The 13,238-nt window shown below is 45.9% G+C and overlaps 1 protein-coding gene across 8 annotated transcripts in view; it reads left to right on the forward strand.

The window, feature by feature from the left end:
• Window positions 1-13,238, forward strand: part of LOC126295264 (uncharacterized) — a 123,846-nt gene that overhangs the window by 5,397 nt on the left and 105,211 nt on the right. For all 8 annotated transcript variants that reach the window (XM_049987681.1, XM_049987688.1, XM_049987682.1 and 5 more), the window contains one exon: window positions 12,632-12,840. In XM_049987681.1, coding sequence (XP_049843638.1) covers window positions 12,632-12,840 — 209 coding nt within the window. The remainder of the gene's footprint in view (window positions 1-12,631; window positions 12,841-13,238) is intronic.

A 13,238-nucleotide genomic window follows, 5' to 3' on the forward strand; every position in this document is an offset into this window, starting at 1 on the left:
AGGTTAAGAATAGGCCCGAAGTATTTCTGCCTGTCATAAGAGGCAACTAAAAGCAGTTTCACATGTTTTGGCCTTTATGTGATGGTCCCCTGTAGGGTTTGACCTCCACAATTTTCCCAAAGAGTGAGCCAGTTGGGGAAGGGCACCTTACACGGTGCACCGTGTTCGTCGTGCATTGAGATTTTCAGCCCACTTTCTTGTCGTCGCATTGCAGTCCAGCTCATTCTCCATCTCTTGGGTGATGGCACCTTCCCGGGTGCATTTTCCACCGTGCACTATGCAGTGTCACTTTCTCCGTCAACGATGACCGTGGACGAGCACCTGACATCTGGCACAGTAGCCAGTCCGTGGGGCCGCCGTGTACCCTGTCGGTTGTAGCCTCCTGACCACACAGGGATCGCTCTGCTGATGCCTGTGCCGTTATGCCATCCTGCCAGGTGGCTGGGTGGCACCTGTGCGGAGGGCCCCTGGTCGGAGTGGGTGGCATCAGGTGGGCTGACACGCCGTGAAATGTAATCCATCATCTTGTGCTGGTGGTGAAACACCAGCAGTCTCTAAGCATTAAGGAGCTCAATTCAACGCATAGAAGTACGACCCCAAATCGTTCCCCTCCCTGGTCACAACACGGGAAGAATGTCAGGCTAAGGATGGCAGCAGATTTTATCGCCCCGGTACCTTCTACGTTCGAGAGCTGATGGGGAATCTTTCATGGCAATGAAGTCTTAGTTTTTTGTTGAGCATTTAGAGGATAAGTTTGGGGAGGTGGAGGGATCGTCCAAAATGAGATCTGGGTCAGTCTTGATCGAAACGGCATCCTCTGCCCTGTCACGGACTTTACTTGTTTGTGACAAGCTGGGGGATGTTTCTGTAACTGTCACTCTCCATAAGAGTTTAAATATGGTCCAGGGTATCCTAATTCACAGGGACCTTCTTTTGCAGTCTGACGATGATCTGCACGCCAGTTTAGAGCGGCGAGGTGTACATTTCGTCCGGCGTGACCACCAGGGTCTGAGGGATAATCGGGTTGTTGCCTATGCCTTCATCTTACCTTTTGAGGTTGACACATTGCCCGAGAAGGTCAAGGTGGTGATCTACCTCTGTGATGTAAAGCCCTACATCCCCCCCCCCCCCCCTTTTCTCATGCAGTGCTTTAAAAGTGCTGGAAGTCTGGCCATATGTCTTCCCGCTGTACTTCCAGCGTCACATGCCGAGATTGCGGACGTCCATCACAACCCAATACTCCCTGTGCCCTCATCTGCGGAGAGCACCATTCGCCTTGCTCGCCAGACTGCGGGATTCTCGATAAAAGAAGGAAAATCATGACGCACAAGACTCTGGGCCGACTGACCTACACTGAGGCTAAGAGAAAATTTGAATGCTCGCATCTTGTACGTATGACTTCGTCTTACGTCACTGCTACAACAGTTGTGGCACCATCAGCTCCGTCAACCCCAGTCACCTCTCAGAGCCAGAAGACTTCACTTCCCTCTTTGTTGCTCCCGCACCACCTCCTTGGTGGGAGCAACAGTCTCCCCCCCACAACCATCAGGAACGTCCGTCCCCACTTCTAAGCCAGAGAAGCGTAAGCCATCTTCAGCTTCTCTCGCTAGGAAGGGGTCCCTTGAGTCACTCTCCTCCCAGGTTTCTGCTAGTGTAAAAGATGACACCCGCCAGTGGCCAAAGAGCCCTAAAGCAGTTGGTCGTAGGGCTTCACGCTCATCCTCAATCTTGGAGACTGAGCCAGTGAAGTCCTCCCAGCCAGGGAAACCCCAGGAGCAGTGAGAGGAATCCAAAAATAAAAACCCCTAAGACCAAGGCACCCACGCCACCACTACCTACAAGTTCTGCAGCAGAGGGTGGGGTGGAGATTTTGGCGTCAACTGACGACCTAGATCTCGCCAGACACAACGGATATAGAGTGCTCGGGCAATAAATCGGTGGCCGCCGGTGACTCTGAGACGTAAACTGCCTCATTGAATGTTCCATGTCTTCCCAGTCCCACGATGTGATTTGCTAGTGAAATTGCGGTGGTTTTTTTCCACTGCCTGGCTGAGTTGTTAAGCTTTACACCTGCCCTCCAGGAAACCTGATCCCCGGCAATGTGGCCCCCTGCCCTCTGTGGTTATAAGGGATATTACAGGAACCATAGCGACTGTAATCGAGTGTCAGGTGGAGTTTGTGTTTATGTCCTAAACTCAATCTGTAGTGGCACCCTGCCCCTTCAAACCCCTCTTGAAGCTGTGGCTGTCAGAACAAGGACGATGCAGGAAATAACTGTCTGCAATGTATATCTCCTTCAGATGGTGCAGAACTCCTGAATGCTTTGGCTGCACTGATTGATCAACTCCCTAAACTTTTCCTACATTTGGGAGATTTTAATGCCCGTAACCCCTCGTGGTGTGGCACCGTGCTCACTGGCCGAGGCAGAGATGTCGAAACTTTAGTCTCTCAGTTCGACCTCTGCCCCTTAAATACTGGGGCCGCCACACATTTCAGTGTGACTCGTGGTAGTTACTCGGCCATTGATTTATCAGTTTGCAGCCCAGGACTTCTCCCATCTATCCACTGGAGAGCACATGACCACCTGTGTGTTAGTGACCACTTCCCCATCTTCCTGTCACTGCCCCGGCGTCAGGCCCACAGACACCTGCCCAGATGGGCTTCAACAAAGGGGAACTGGGAAACCTTCACCTCTGCTGTCACCGTTGAATCTCCCCCACATGGTAACATTGATGTGATGGTTGAGCAGGTGACTACAACAATTGTTTCTGCACCAGAAAACACAATCCTTTGCTGTTGCTCCCTGGAGCACCTCATAGCCTTTAATCCACTCCGTGCCCGCGTTCGCCGTCTTATCAGATGACGGAAGCAGGAGTGTTGGGAGAGATAACTCTTGACCATTGTGTGCTATACGTCACCTTCCCAAGTCTGAGCAAAGATCAAACGTATTTTCGGGTACCAGACCCCAAGTGTTCCCGGTATTACCATAAATGGCATGTCATTTACCGGCGCAAATGCGATTGCCGAGCATTTTGCTCGAGCCTCTGCATCGAAGAATTACCGTCCGGCCTTTTGCACTCTTGAACGGCGGCTAGAAGGGAAAGTCCTCTGATTCACTGCATGCCACAGTGAATCCTGTAACACCCCATTTACACAGTGGGAGCTCCTCAGTGCTCTTGCTCATTTCCCCGGCACAGCTCCCGGGCCTGATCGGATTCACAGCTCATGTGACTACAGGCGACATATCCTCGTCATCTTCAACTGGATCTGGTGCAATGGCTTCGTTCCATCACAATTGGGGGGGCACCGTAATTCTGTTGCTCAAACCAGGAAGAAAACCACTTGATGTGGATAGCTATTGGCCTATGAGGCTGACCATTGTTCTTTGTAAGCTGCTGGAATGTATGGTCTGTCAGAGGTTGGGTTGGGTCCTGGAGTCATGTGGCCTACTGGTTCTGTGTCAGAGTGGCTTCCGCCAGGGTCCCAGGGTCACTCTACCACTGATAATCTTATTCCCCTCGAGTCTGCCATCCGAACAACCTTTTCCCAATCTCGAGGCCTGGTTGCCATCTTTTTGACTTAACGTAAAGCATACGACACGACCTGGTGACATCATATCCTTGCCACATTGTGCAAGTGTTGTCTCTGTGGCCCGCTCTCAATTTTTATCCAAAACTTCCTTTCACTCCGTACTTTCCGTATCCCAAGTTGGTGCCTCCCATATTTCCATCCATATCCAGGAGAATGGAGTCCTGCAGGGCTCTGTATTGAGTGTGTCTCATTTTTAGTGGCCATTAACGGTCTAGCAGCAGCTGTCGGGCCCTCCGTCTCACCTTCTCTGTTGCAGACAACTTCTGCATTTCGTACTGCTGCTCCAGTACTTGTGTCGCTGAGTGTCGCCTACAGGAAGCCGTACACGAGGCACAGTCATGGGCTGTAGCCCATGGCTTCCAGTTTTCCACCGTAAAGACGTGTGTCGTGCATTTCTGTCGGCGGCGCACCGTTCGTCCGGGACCAGCACTTTACATTAATGCTGATCCACTCAATGTAGTGGAGACATAACGATTCTTAGGTCCGATTTTTGACACTAGTTTGACTCGGCTTCCTCATCTTCGTCAGCTTAAACGGAAGTGTTGGCAGCACCTCATTTTCCTCTGCTGCCTGAGCAACACCGACTGGGGTGCAGGTCGCTCCACACTGCTGCAGCTCTACAGAACCCTCATAGAATCCCGCCTTGAATGTGGGAGCGTTATTTACGGTTCGGCGGCACCCTCAGCATCGCGTTTGCTCGGCGCGTTGCACTGTCGCGGAGTTCGGCTAGCGACAGGAGCTTTTAGGACGGGTCTAGTGACAAGCGTTCTGGTGGACACTGGAGTTCCTCTGTTGAAGATCAGACGTGCACAACTGCTCGCCAGTTAGCTCTCCTAAACATCCTAATTACCGTCTTCTTTTCCCAACGATGGCGGTTCACATCCCATATAGCCGGCCCAGGTCAGGGCTAAGGATTGCAGTTCACGTGCGATCACTTCTCTCTGAACTGGAGTCCTTGCCCGTACCACCTCTCCTCCAGGTCCATTCACGTACACCTCTGTGGTGTAGCTGTATGCCGAATCTTTGTCTGGACCTTTTGCTCGGCCCTAAGGACTCCGTGAACCCTGCAGCTCTCCGCTGTCACTTCCTCTCGATTCTTGAAGTGTTTCGGGGTTCTGAAGTGGTTTACACCTACGGCTCGATGGCTGATGGTAATGTCGGCTAGCCTTTGTCCACAGAGGGCGTATCGAACAGCATTCCTTGCCAGATGGCTGCAGAGCTGTGGCCGTACCTTGTGCACTTCAGTATATCTGTTCGTGACATGAGGAATTGTTTCTTCTGTGTATCGACTCTTTGAGCAGCCTACAAGCTACCGACCAGTGTTGTCCTCGCCGTCCTTAGGTGGCATCCGCCCAGGAGTCCGTCTGTGCCCTGGACCGGTGTTGTCGTTCAGTGGTGTTCGTGTGGATCCCAGGACACGTCGGAATCCCATGAAATTAACTTGCCGACTGGCTGGCCAAACGGGCTATGTGGAAACCGCTACTGGAGATGGGCATCTCTGAACCTGACCTGCATTCTGACTTACGCTGCAGCGTTTTCCGGCCTCGGGAGATGGAATGGCGTAACAGTACGCTCAACAAACTGCGTGTCATTAAGGAGACTACAAACGTGTGGAAGTCTTCTGTGCGGGACTCTCGCAGGGAATCGGTTGTCGTCTGGCGGCTCCGCATTGGCCGCGCTTGGGCGACCCACGGTTACCTCCTGTGCTGTGAAGGCCCACCTGAGTGTCGTTGTGGTGCCCGGGTGACAGTGGCCCGTATTATTTTGCACTGGCCTAGTTCGGCTGAACGAGACATCATCTCCGGTTACCGGACTGGTTATCATTAATTTTGGCACACTATGCCTCATCGGCTGATTTTTATGTTTTATACGTGAGGGTGGGTTTTATCGCATGTCCTTTGTTCCTCTGTGTTCTCCACCTCAGTGCTTTTAGACTGGATATTTTAATGTTTCGCCTAGCGGCTGGCTTATCCTTTTTATTCTCGTGGTCGGCCAGGCACGGTCATCTGCTGTCTTCTTTTTATCCCTTCTGCCTGTTTCTTGCGTGTGTCTGTGGTTTTCTTGTCCTCTTTTGTTCCTTTTAGTGTTCGTTGTCCTTCCTTCGTTCTTGTGGTTTTTCCTTTCTTTCCATTTTGTGTTATATGTCTCGTCTGTTTTATTCTCACACTTGTGGCATTGTTTTAGTAGGAACAAGGGACCGATGACCTTGTAGCTTGGTCCCTTCTCCGCTCTTTTAAACCAACTGGCTAACCAACCAACTATCACTGCCTTGTCCCGAGAAGTGAAAGAGCCAGCGATCTGCTGGAAAGGTGATGCTCACATTTGTATTCGATTTCCAGCCCTTATTGGAATTGATGTCACCATCACTGGGGAACATTACCGCACAACACTGAAAAATTACGGCACGCAATTGGCTCGCAAAACATCCTGCAACGAGGGGTGTTGCTGCTTCGTGATAATGCATGTCCCATTTCACGAATGTCTTAACACAGAAGTTTAGCCAATTCAGGTGGGAGACACTGGAGCACTCGGTATCCTTTCTTATAAAAATAAATTTTTGTATGGGGGGAAAAAATGTTTTGGGCTTTTTCCAAAACGGTAGCTACTTTCCAGATACACATGATACATGCTAGACACTGCAGATACCTGGATTGACATTTTTCTACTCTCTCAGTTGAGTGGCAGCACTGAGTCAAAGTGGGTGTGCATGTTTTACTAACTTTAACACTTCAACACGCATGAGTTTCACGAGTAACAGTATGCGGCAAAATTTTGTGTTCGTCCAAGCAGAAACGCATCTGTGACCTACGCTAAAATGGAGAGAGCTTTCGGTGAGCCTCCTGTCGAGCCTGTTTTAATTGGCAGGAGTTGTTTCGAGTGGGCTGGGAAATTAGTCGATTGTGAGGAGGAGACGTGTGTGTCGTGACTCTACAGAGACGACAGTCTCTTCTCGGTCACTGTTATTACGAGTGCTACACATGCCACTATCAGACAGAAAATGCTGTATCAGTTGGATGTGTTCGCATTTGTTTCAAAGGTACATTCACAAATATTTACACACCTTTAGAGCACGATCTCAGTCAATGCTGGCAATGCGTACTCCAGAGCGAAAGCAGAATCGTGCTTACGTGTGCTGCTATTGCAAAGTCTGTGCTGAAGGTGGTGAAGAATTGTGGCAAAACCTCGTCACTCCAGCTGAAATAAGTGTGTGTTGTTACGACTGAGAAATGGAAATGAGTCGCACAGAGTTGTCGTTACACGGTCACCCCGAATCCGGGCGCACTTGCGGGACTCGCCACGGTGTACGCTTCTACCAGCTGGAGAGGTACACCAGTCACTGAAGTTTACTGTGGATGGGCTCTGACCTAACTGATGAAGGATCGCATTCGAAGGAAAAGGAAATAACTTGTTATGCGTGAAAGCTTTGTCGGGCTAATGTCAGGTAACTGTGGCGGCTTCAACTGTGAAAGGCATTTTTAAGACACTCCTTATGAATTACAGTCCAGACCTCATACTCTGCGACTTTTTCCTGTACCACAATGCTTAAAATGACCCATTAGGTTGCTGCAGATGTGCTCGTCAAGTGTCGAGTTGAGGGCTGCCTCATTGTGGCCCGATGTGTCTACTTGCACTAAGTAGTCTGTGTTTGGGCCCGTATGTGGACAGGAGTTATCAGAGCTGCCTGTAGCGCTATCTGACAAATATTTGTGGAGTGCTTTCTATGGCGGATTGTCCTTTCACTCTTAAAATTTGGTGCAACTGAGATGAACATTATCTTAGACCTAAAAATTAGTTTCTGGGTTTGTAGCTTCTCTGTGAATTTAGAATTGTTACAGATCTGGAGAGATAGTTTTACATCAGTAGGCGGTGGTTTTTTTTTGGTCAGATTTGGAAGAACTATGTATCCCCTGTCAGTGGTGTAGTCAGGACTGGAAAGAAGTGGCGGCTCGTGATTAATATATGGTACTCCGTTTAGAAAAAGAAACCGTATCGGTTTATTTGCTCGTGTGACTTACACGGTAAGGGTTGTTTGGGGGCGAGATAAGCCATCTCTTGTAGCCCCAGACCCATCTAGAAAGAGGAGGGAAAAATGCAGGTGTCAAGGAATTAAGCTGTTTAGTATCTGCTCTAGGCAGCAGTTCCGAACAGAGGAGAGAGACTTTTTTTGGCCACAGCTCCGAGAGCTGTCTGTCTCGAGAGTCGACTGATCCTGTGATGTGATTTGATTAGTTTGGCATCTTTGTCAATGACGATTCGTCCTATTCTCGTGTGAACCGGTTAAATTTTGTCACATCAGCTGAGAGGTGGTGGACAAGAAAGGCAGCCTCTGTGTAAAATTTATTACTCGTGTTTGGGGAACCTTGTACCACTGCCAGTTACATTTCTTGATGAAACATAAGACCGTAGTTTTACACTCACTTCTGTAGATATGTGAGGACTACTACTGTCAGAACATGTAAAGAAGATATTCCTTATGTGGAGGCTCGAGTCAATTTGTCGATAGAGCTGTAAGAAACCCCAGAGAGGGAACATGACAAGTTAACTCGTTGACAGCAGCCAAAGGATCGAGGGATGTCATTTTGATAATGAAACCCTGGCTGTGAAAGCTTTAGAGGCAATTGTAAAGTGCACCATGCCTTGGAGGCGTGACATCTGTGATGGGGAGTGTACTGGAGCCACCAGAATTTTAATTTGTGGACTTTGGATGGAAGTAGAGTTTTTAGAATATGAGAGCCAGTGTATGTTGGACTTTCTTCACATATGTCTGTAGAATTTATCAATGAAAGTAATGAATTTTTGAGCTTTCTCTTGCCGCTGCTTACAAGGAGAGGTCCTCAGAGGTGGAAGCAACTTCTTGAAAAAATCTGTGCATTGATGTAGGTTAAGGTCCAAGGAATGACACCCTGGTGGGCCCTCATTTGTGAGTAATTTACAAAAAAAATTTGGTATTTTATGTGACACGCTCGATACTTTTAAGCATAGTAACAATTTACAGACTGGTTGCGTAATATAATGATTAAGGTACTAACGTCACTTGCAAAAGGTTTCCGGTTTGAATCTTTTAAGATTATTTGCATTTTTTTATTTTAAAATCTTTATTGAAATGACTAATGATTATTTTTATTCAGTTAAGTGGTTTAAATGTAATTTTTTTTCTGTTCATTTGTTGCGTCATATCAGTCATAGTATGAAATACATTATTTTCTCTCATTTTACTTCCAGTCATTCTTTCTCCACTTGGAATCTTTGTGCTTGTAAATTTAATTATTTTTATTTCTCTATCATAATGTTTAAACGTTTGAAAATGCTGGTCCCAGTTAAAAAGATGACAAATGAAATAATCTATTTATATTAACTGTTCAGTGGTGCCAAAATGTATATCTTGTTTCAAGATGAACATTGTTTTTGATGGCAATAGGCATACAAACATTTAAAACGAATTATTATTGCACTATGGACAAAGTAGCATGTTGTTGTTGTTGTCTTCAGTCCTGAGACTGGTTTGATGCAGCTCTCCATGCTACTCTATCCTGTGCAAGCTTCTTCATCTCCCAGTACCTACTGCAACCTACATCCTTCTGAATCTGCTTAGTGTATTCATCTCTTGGTCTCCCTCTACGATTTTTACCCTCCACGCTGCCCTCCACTACTAAATTGGTGATACCTTGATGCCTCTGAACATGTCCTACCAACCGATCCCTTCTTCTGGTCAAGTTGTGCCACAAACTTCTCTTCTCCCCAATCCGATTCAATACTTCCTCATTAGTTACGAGATCTACCCACCTAATCTTCAGCATTCTTCTGTAGCACCACATTTCGAAAGCTTCTATTCTCTTCTTGTCCAAACTATTTATCATCCATGTTTCACTTCCATACATGGCTACACTCCATACAAATACTTTCAGAAACGACTTCCTGACACTTAAATCTATACTCGATGTTAACAAATTTCTCTTCTTCAGTAAGGCTTTCCTTACCATTGCCAGTCTACATTTTATATCCTCTCTACTTTGACCACCATCAGTTATTTTGCTCCCCAAATAGCAAAAGTCCTTCACTGCTTGAATTATCTCATTTCGTAATCTAATTCCCTCAGCATCATGTGACTTAATTTGACTACATTCCATTATCCTCGTTTTCCTTTTGTTGATGTTCATTTTATATCCTCCTTCCAAGACACTGCGCATTCCATTCAACTGCTCTTCCAAGTCCTTTGCTGTCTGTGACAGAATTACAATGTCATTGGCGAACCTCAAAGTTTTTATTTCTTCTCCATGGATTTTAATACCTACTCCGAATTTTTCTTTTGTTTCCTTTACTGCTTGCTCAATATACAGATTGAATTACATCGGGGAGAGGCTACAACACTGTCTCACTCCCTTCCCAACCATTGCTTCCCTTTCATGACCCTCGACTGTTATAACTGCCATCTGGTTTCTGTACAAATGGTAAATAGCCTTTTACTCCCTGAATTTCCCCCTGCCTCCTTCAGAATTTGAAAGAGAGTATTCCAGTCAACATTGTCAAAAGCTTTCTCTAAGTCTACAAATGCTAGAAACGTAGATTTGCCTTTTCTTAATCTTTCTTCTAAGATAAGTCGTAAGGTCAGTATTGCTTCACGTGTTCCAGTATTTCTACGGAATCCAAACTGATCTTCCCTGAGGTCGGCTTCGACCAGTTTTTCATTCATCTGTAAAGGATTCGTGTTAGTATTTTGCAGCTGTGGCTTATTAAACTGATTGTTCGGTAATTTTCACATCTGTCAACACCTGATTTCTTTGGGACTGGAATTATTATATTCTTCTTGAAGTCTTAGGGTATTTCGCCTGTTTCATACATCTTGCTCACCAGATGGTACAGTTTTGTCAGGACTGGCTCTCCCAAGGCCGTCAGTAGTTCTAATGGAATGTTCTCTACTCCTGGGGCCTTGTTTCAACTCAGGTCTTTCAGTGCTCTGTCAAACTCTTCACGCAGTATCGTATCTCCCATTTCATCTTCATATACATTCTCTTCCATTTCCAGAATATTGTGCTCAAGTACGTCGCCATTGTATAGACCCTCTATATACTCCTTCCACCTTTCTGCTTTCCCTTCTTTGCTTAGAACTGGGTTGCCATCTGAGCTCTTGATATTCATACAAGTGATTCTCTTTTCTCCAAAGGTCTCTTTAATTTTCCTGTAGGCAGTATCTATCTTACCCCTAGTGAGATAAGCCTCTACATCCTTACATTTGTCCTCTATCCACCGCTGCTTAGCCATTTTGCACTTCCTGTCGATCTCATTTTTGAGACGTTTGTATTCCTTTTTGCCTGCTTCATTTACTGCATTTTTATATTTTCTCCTTTCATCAATTAAATTCAATATTTCTTCTGTTACCCAAGGATTTCTACTAGCCCTCGTCTTTTTACCTACTTGATTCTCCGCTGCCTTCACTACTTCATCCCTCAAAGCTACCCATTCTTCTTCTACTGTATTTCTTTCCCCCATTTCTGTCAGTTGTTCCCTTATGCTCTCCCTGAAATTCTGTACAACCTCTGGTTCTTTCAGTTTACTCAGGTCTCATCTCCTTAAATTCCCACCTTTTTGCAGTTTCTTCAGTTTTAATCTACAGTTCACAACGAGTAGATTGTGGTCAGAGTCCACATCTGCCCCTGGAAATGTCTTACAATTTAAAACATGGTTCCTAAATCTCTGTCTTACCATTATATAATCTATCTGATACCTTTTAGTATCTCCAGGGTTCTTCCATGTATACAACCTCCTTTCATGATTCTGAAACCAAGTGTTAGCTATGATTCAGTTGTGCTCTGTGCAAAATTCTACCTGGCGGCTTCCTCTTTCATTTCTTATCCCCAATCCATATTCACCTACTACGTTTCCTTCTCTCTCTCTTTTCCTACACTCGAATTCCAGTCACCCATGACTATTAAATTTTCGTCTCCCTTCACTATCTGAATAATTTCTTTTATTTGATCATACATTTCTTCAATTTCTTCGTCATTGGCAGAGCTAGTTGACATATAAACTTGTACTACTGTAGTGGGTGTGGGCTTCGTATCTATCTTGGCCACAATAATGCATTCACTATGCTGTTTGTAGTAGCTTACCCGCATTCCTATTTTCCTATTCATTATTAAACCTACTCCTGCATTACCCCTATTTGATTTTGTGTTTATAACCCTGTAGTCACCTGACCAAAAGTCTTGTTCCTCATGCCACCAAACTTCACTCATTCCCACTATATCTAACTTCAACCTATCCATTTCCCTTTTTAAATTTTTCTAACCTACCTGCCCGATTAAGAGATCTGACATTCCACGCTCCGATCCGTAGAACGCCAGTTTTCTTTCTCCTGATAACGGCATCCTCTTGAGTAGTCCGGAGATCCGAGTGGGGGACTGTATATTTTACCCAAGAGGACGCCATCATCATTTAATCATACAGTAAAGCAGAGATTATAAGTAAAATGAGATTCAAGTGAAATGAGACATAAAAGTTATGAATGCAATAACACAGGCAAATATGTCAGATGATAAAATGGATGCAATTAAACTGAAGTGAATAAATAGCAATAATCAAAGTCAAATGAAGGATTCGAAGCGGAAAAAGACTGATGGGAAGAAAAATGAGAGCAAATGATTTATTTCATAGGACAATTAACATGGTGTAACAAATGAATGGAAAAAAATATTACATTTAAACCACTTAATTGAATAAAAATAATGATCAAAGTCATTTGGATAAAGGTATAAAAATAAAAAAAAATTCAATGCACCTAACAAGTTTCAAACTGACGACATTTTGCAGGGCAGTACTTTAACCATTACATTTACATCTCTAGAGCATCATGTGAAATTCTGAGATTTTTGTGTCGGTCGATCGCAAATGAGGCCCCACAAGGGTGAATGGCTGCAGGGTGTTATTCTCGGGACCCTAACCTGTGTCACCGTATAGATAACTTGGGGAAGTCGAGCCCACCCCCGGCGCCCTCTCCTCATTGGTTGACAGTATTTGACTTACGGTGTTACGACCGTGACAGTGCCACCACAGGTGGGACCGTGGCCGGACGTGGACTGCACTCCGTGGACGTCGGACGGTATCCCAATGCTGCGGCCGCCGGTGGAGTCCCGGTGCTGCCGGGACAACGGGGCGGAGGTGCGACGGGACGCGTGGGGGCGGCCGCCACAGCCCGCGTGGGAGCGCGAGAGCAGCACCGGCCTTTGCTCGTTTGTGGACTCCTTCAGCCAGGTGAGTGGGTCTTTCCTGTTTAGCTGGCTACCGCTCTGAGCAGTGGAACGTGGCATGGCAAGTCTGGCCACTTACATTACCTCGGTCCTGTCTGTTGCGCTATCACCATGAAATGTGTCACTTTCATTTTTGTTATACTTCGTGTATAATAGACCTGTAATGATTAAATATAGAATCAGATTCATGTATACAATGACAAAGAACAAGGAGAAACATATGCAGATTTACCAAAATCCTTATTAGCCAATTCAGAAATATGGTAAGTGCGAAAGGCAATAATGTCTCTGTCAACAAAACTTTCAAGTCCAGGAACACTTGGTACTCCAGTACCTCCTCGAACAATGGCAACAGTAAACCATCCGTTACCATGACCAAACGTATCGTTTATATCTAAACTA

Source organism: Schistocerca gregaria, chromosome 11 (genome assembly GCF_023897955.1).
Source record: "Schistocerca gregaria isolate iqSchGreg1 chromosome 11, iqSchGreg1.2, whole genome shotgun sequence".
Classification (NCBI taxonomy): domain Eukaryota; kingdom Metazoa; phylum Arthropoda; class Insecta; order Orthoptera; family Acrididae; genus Schistocerca; species Schistocerca gregaria.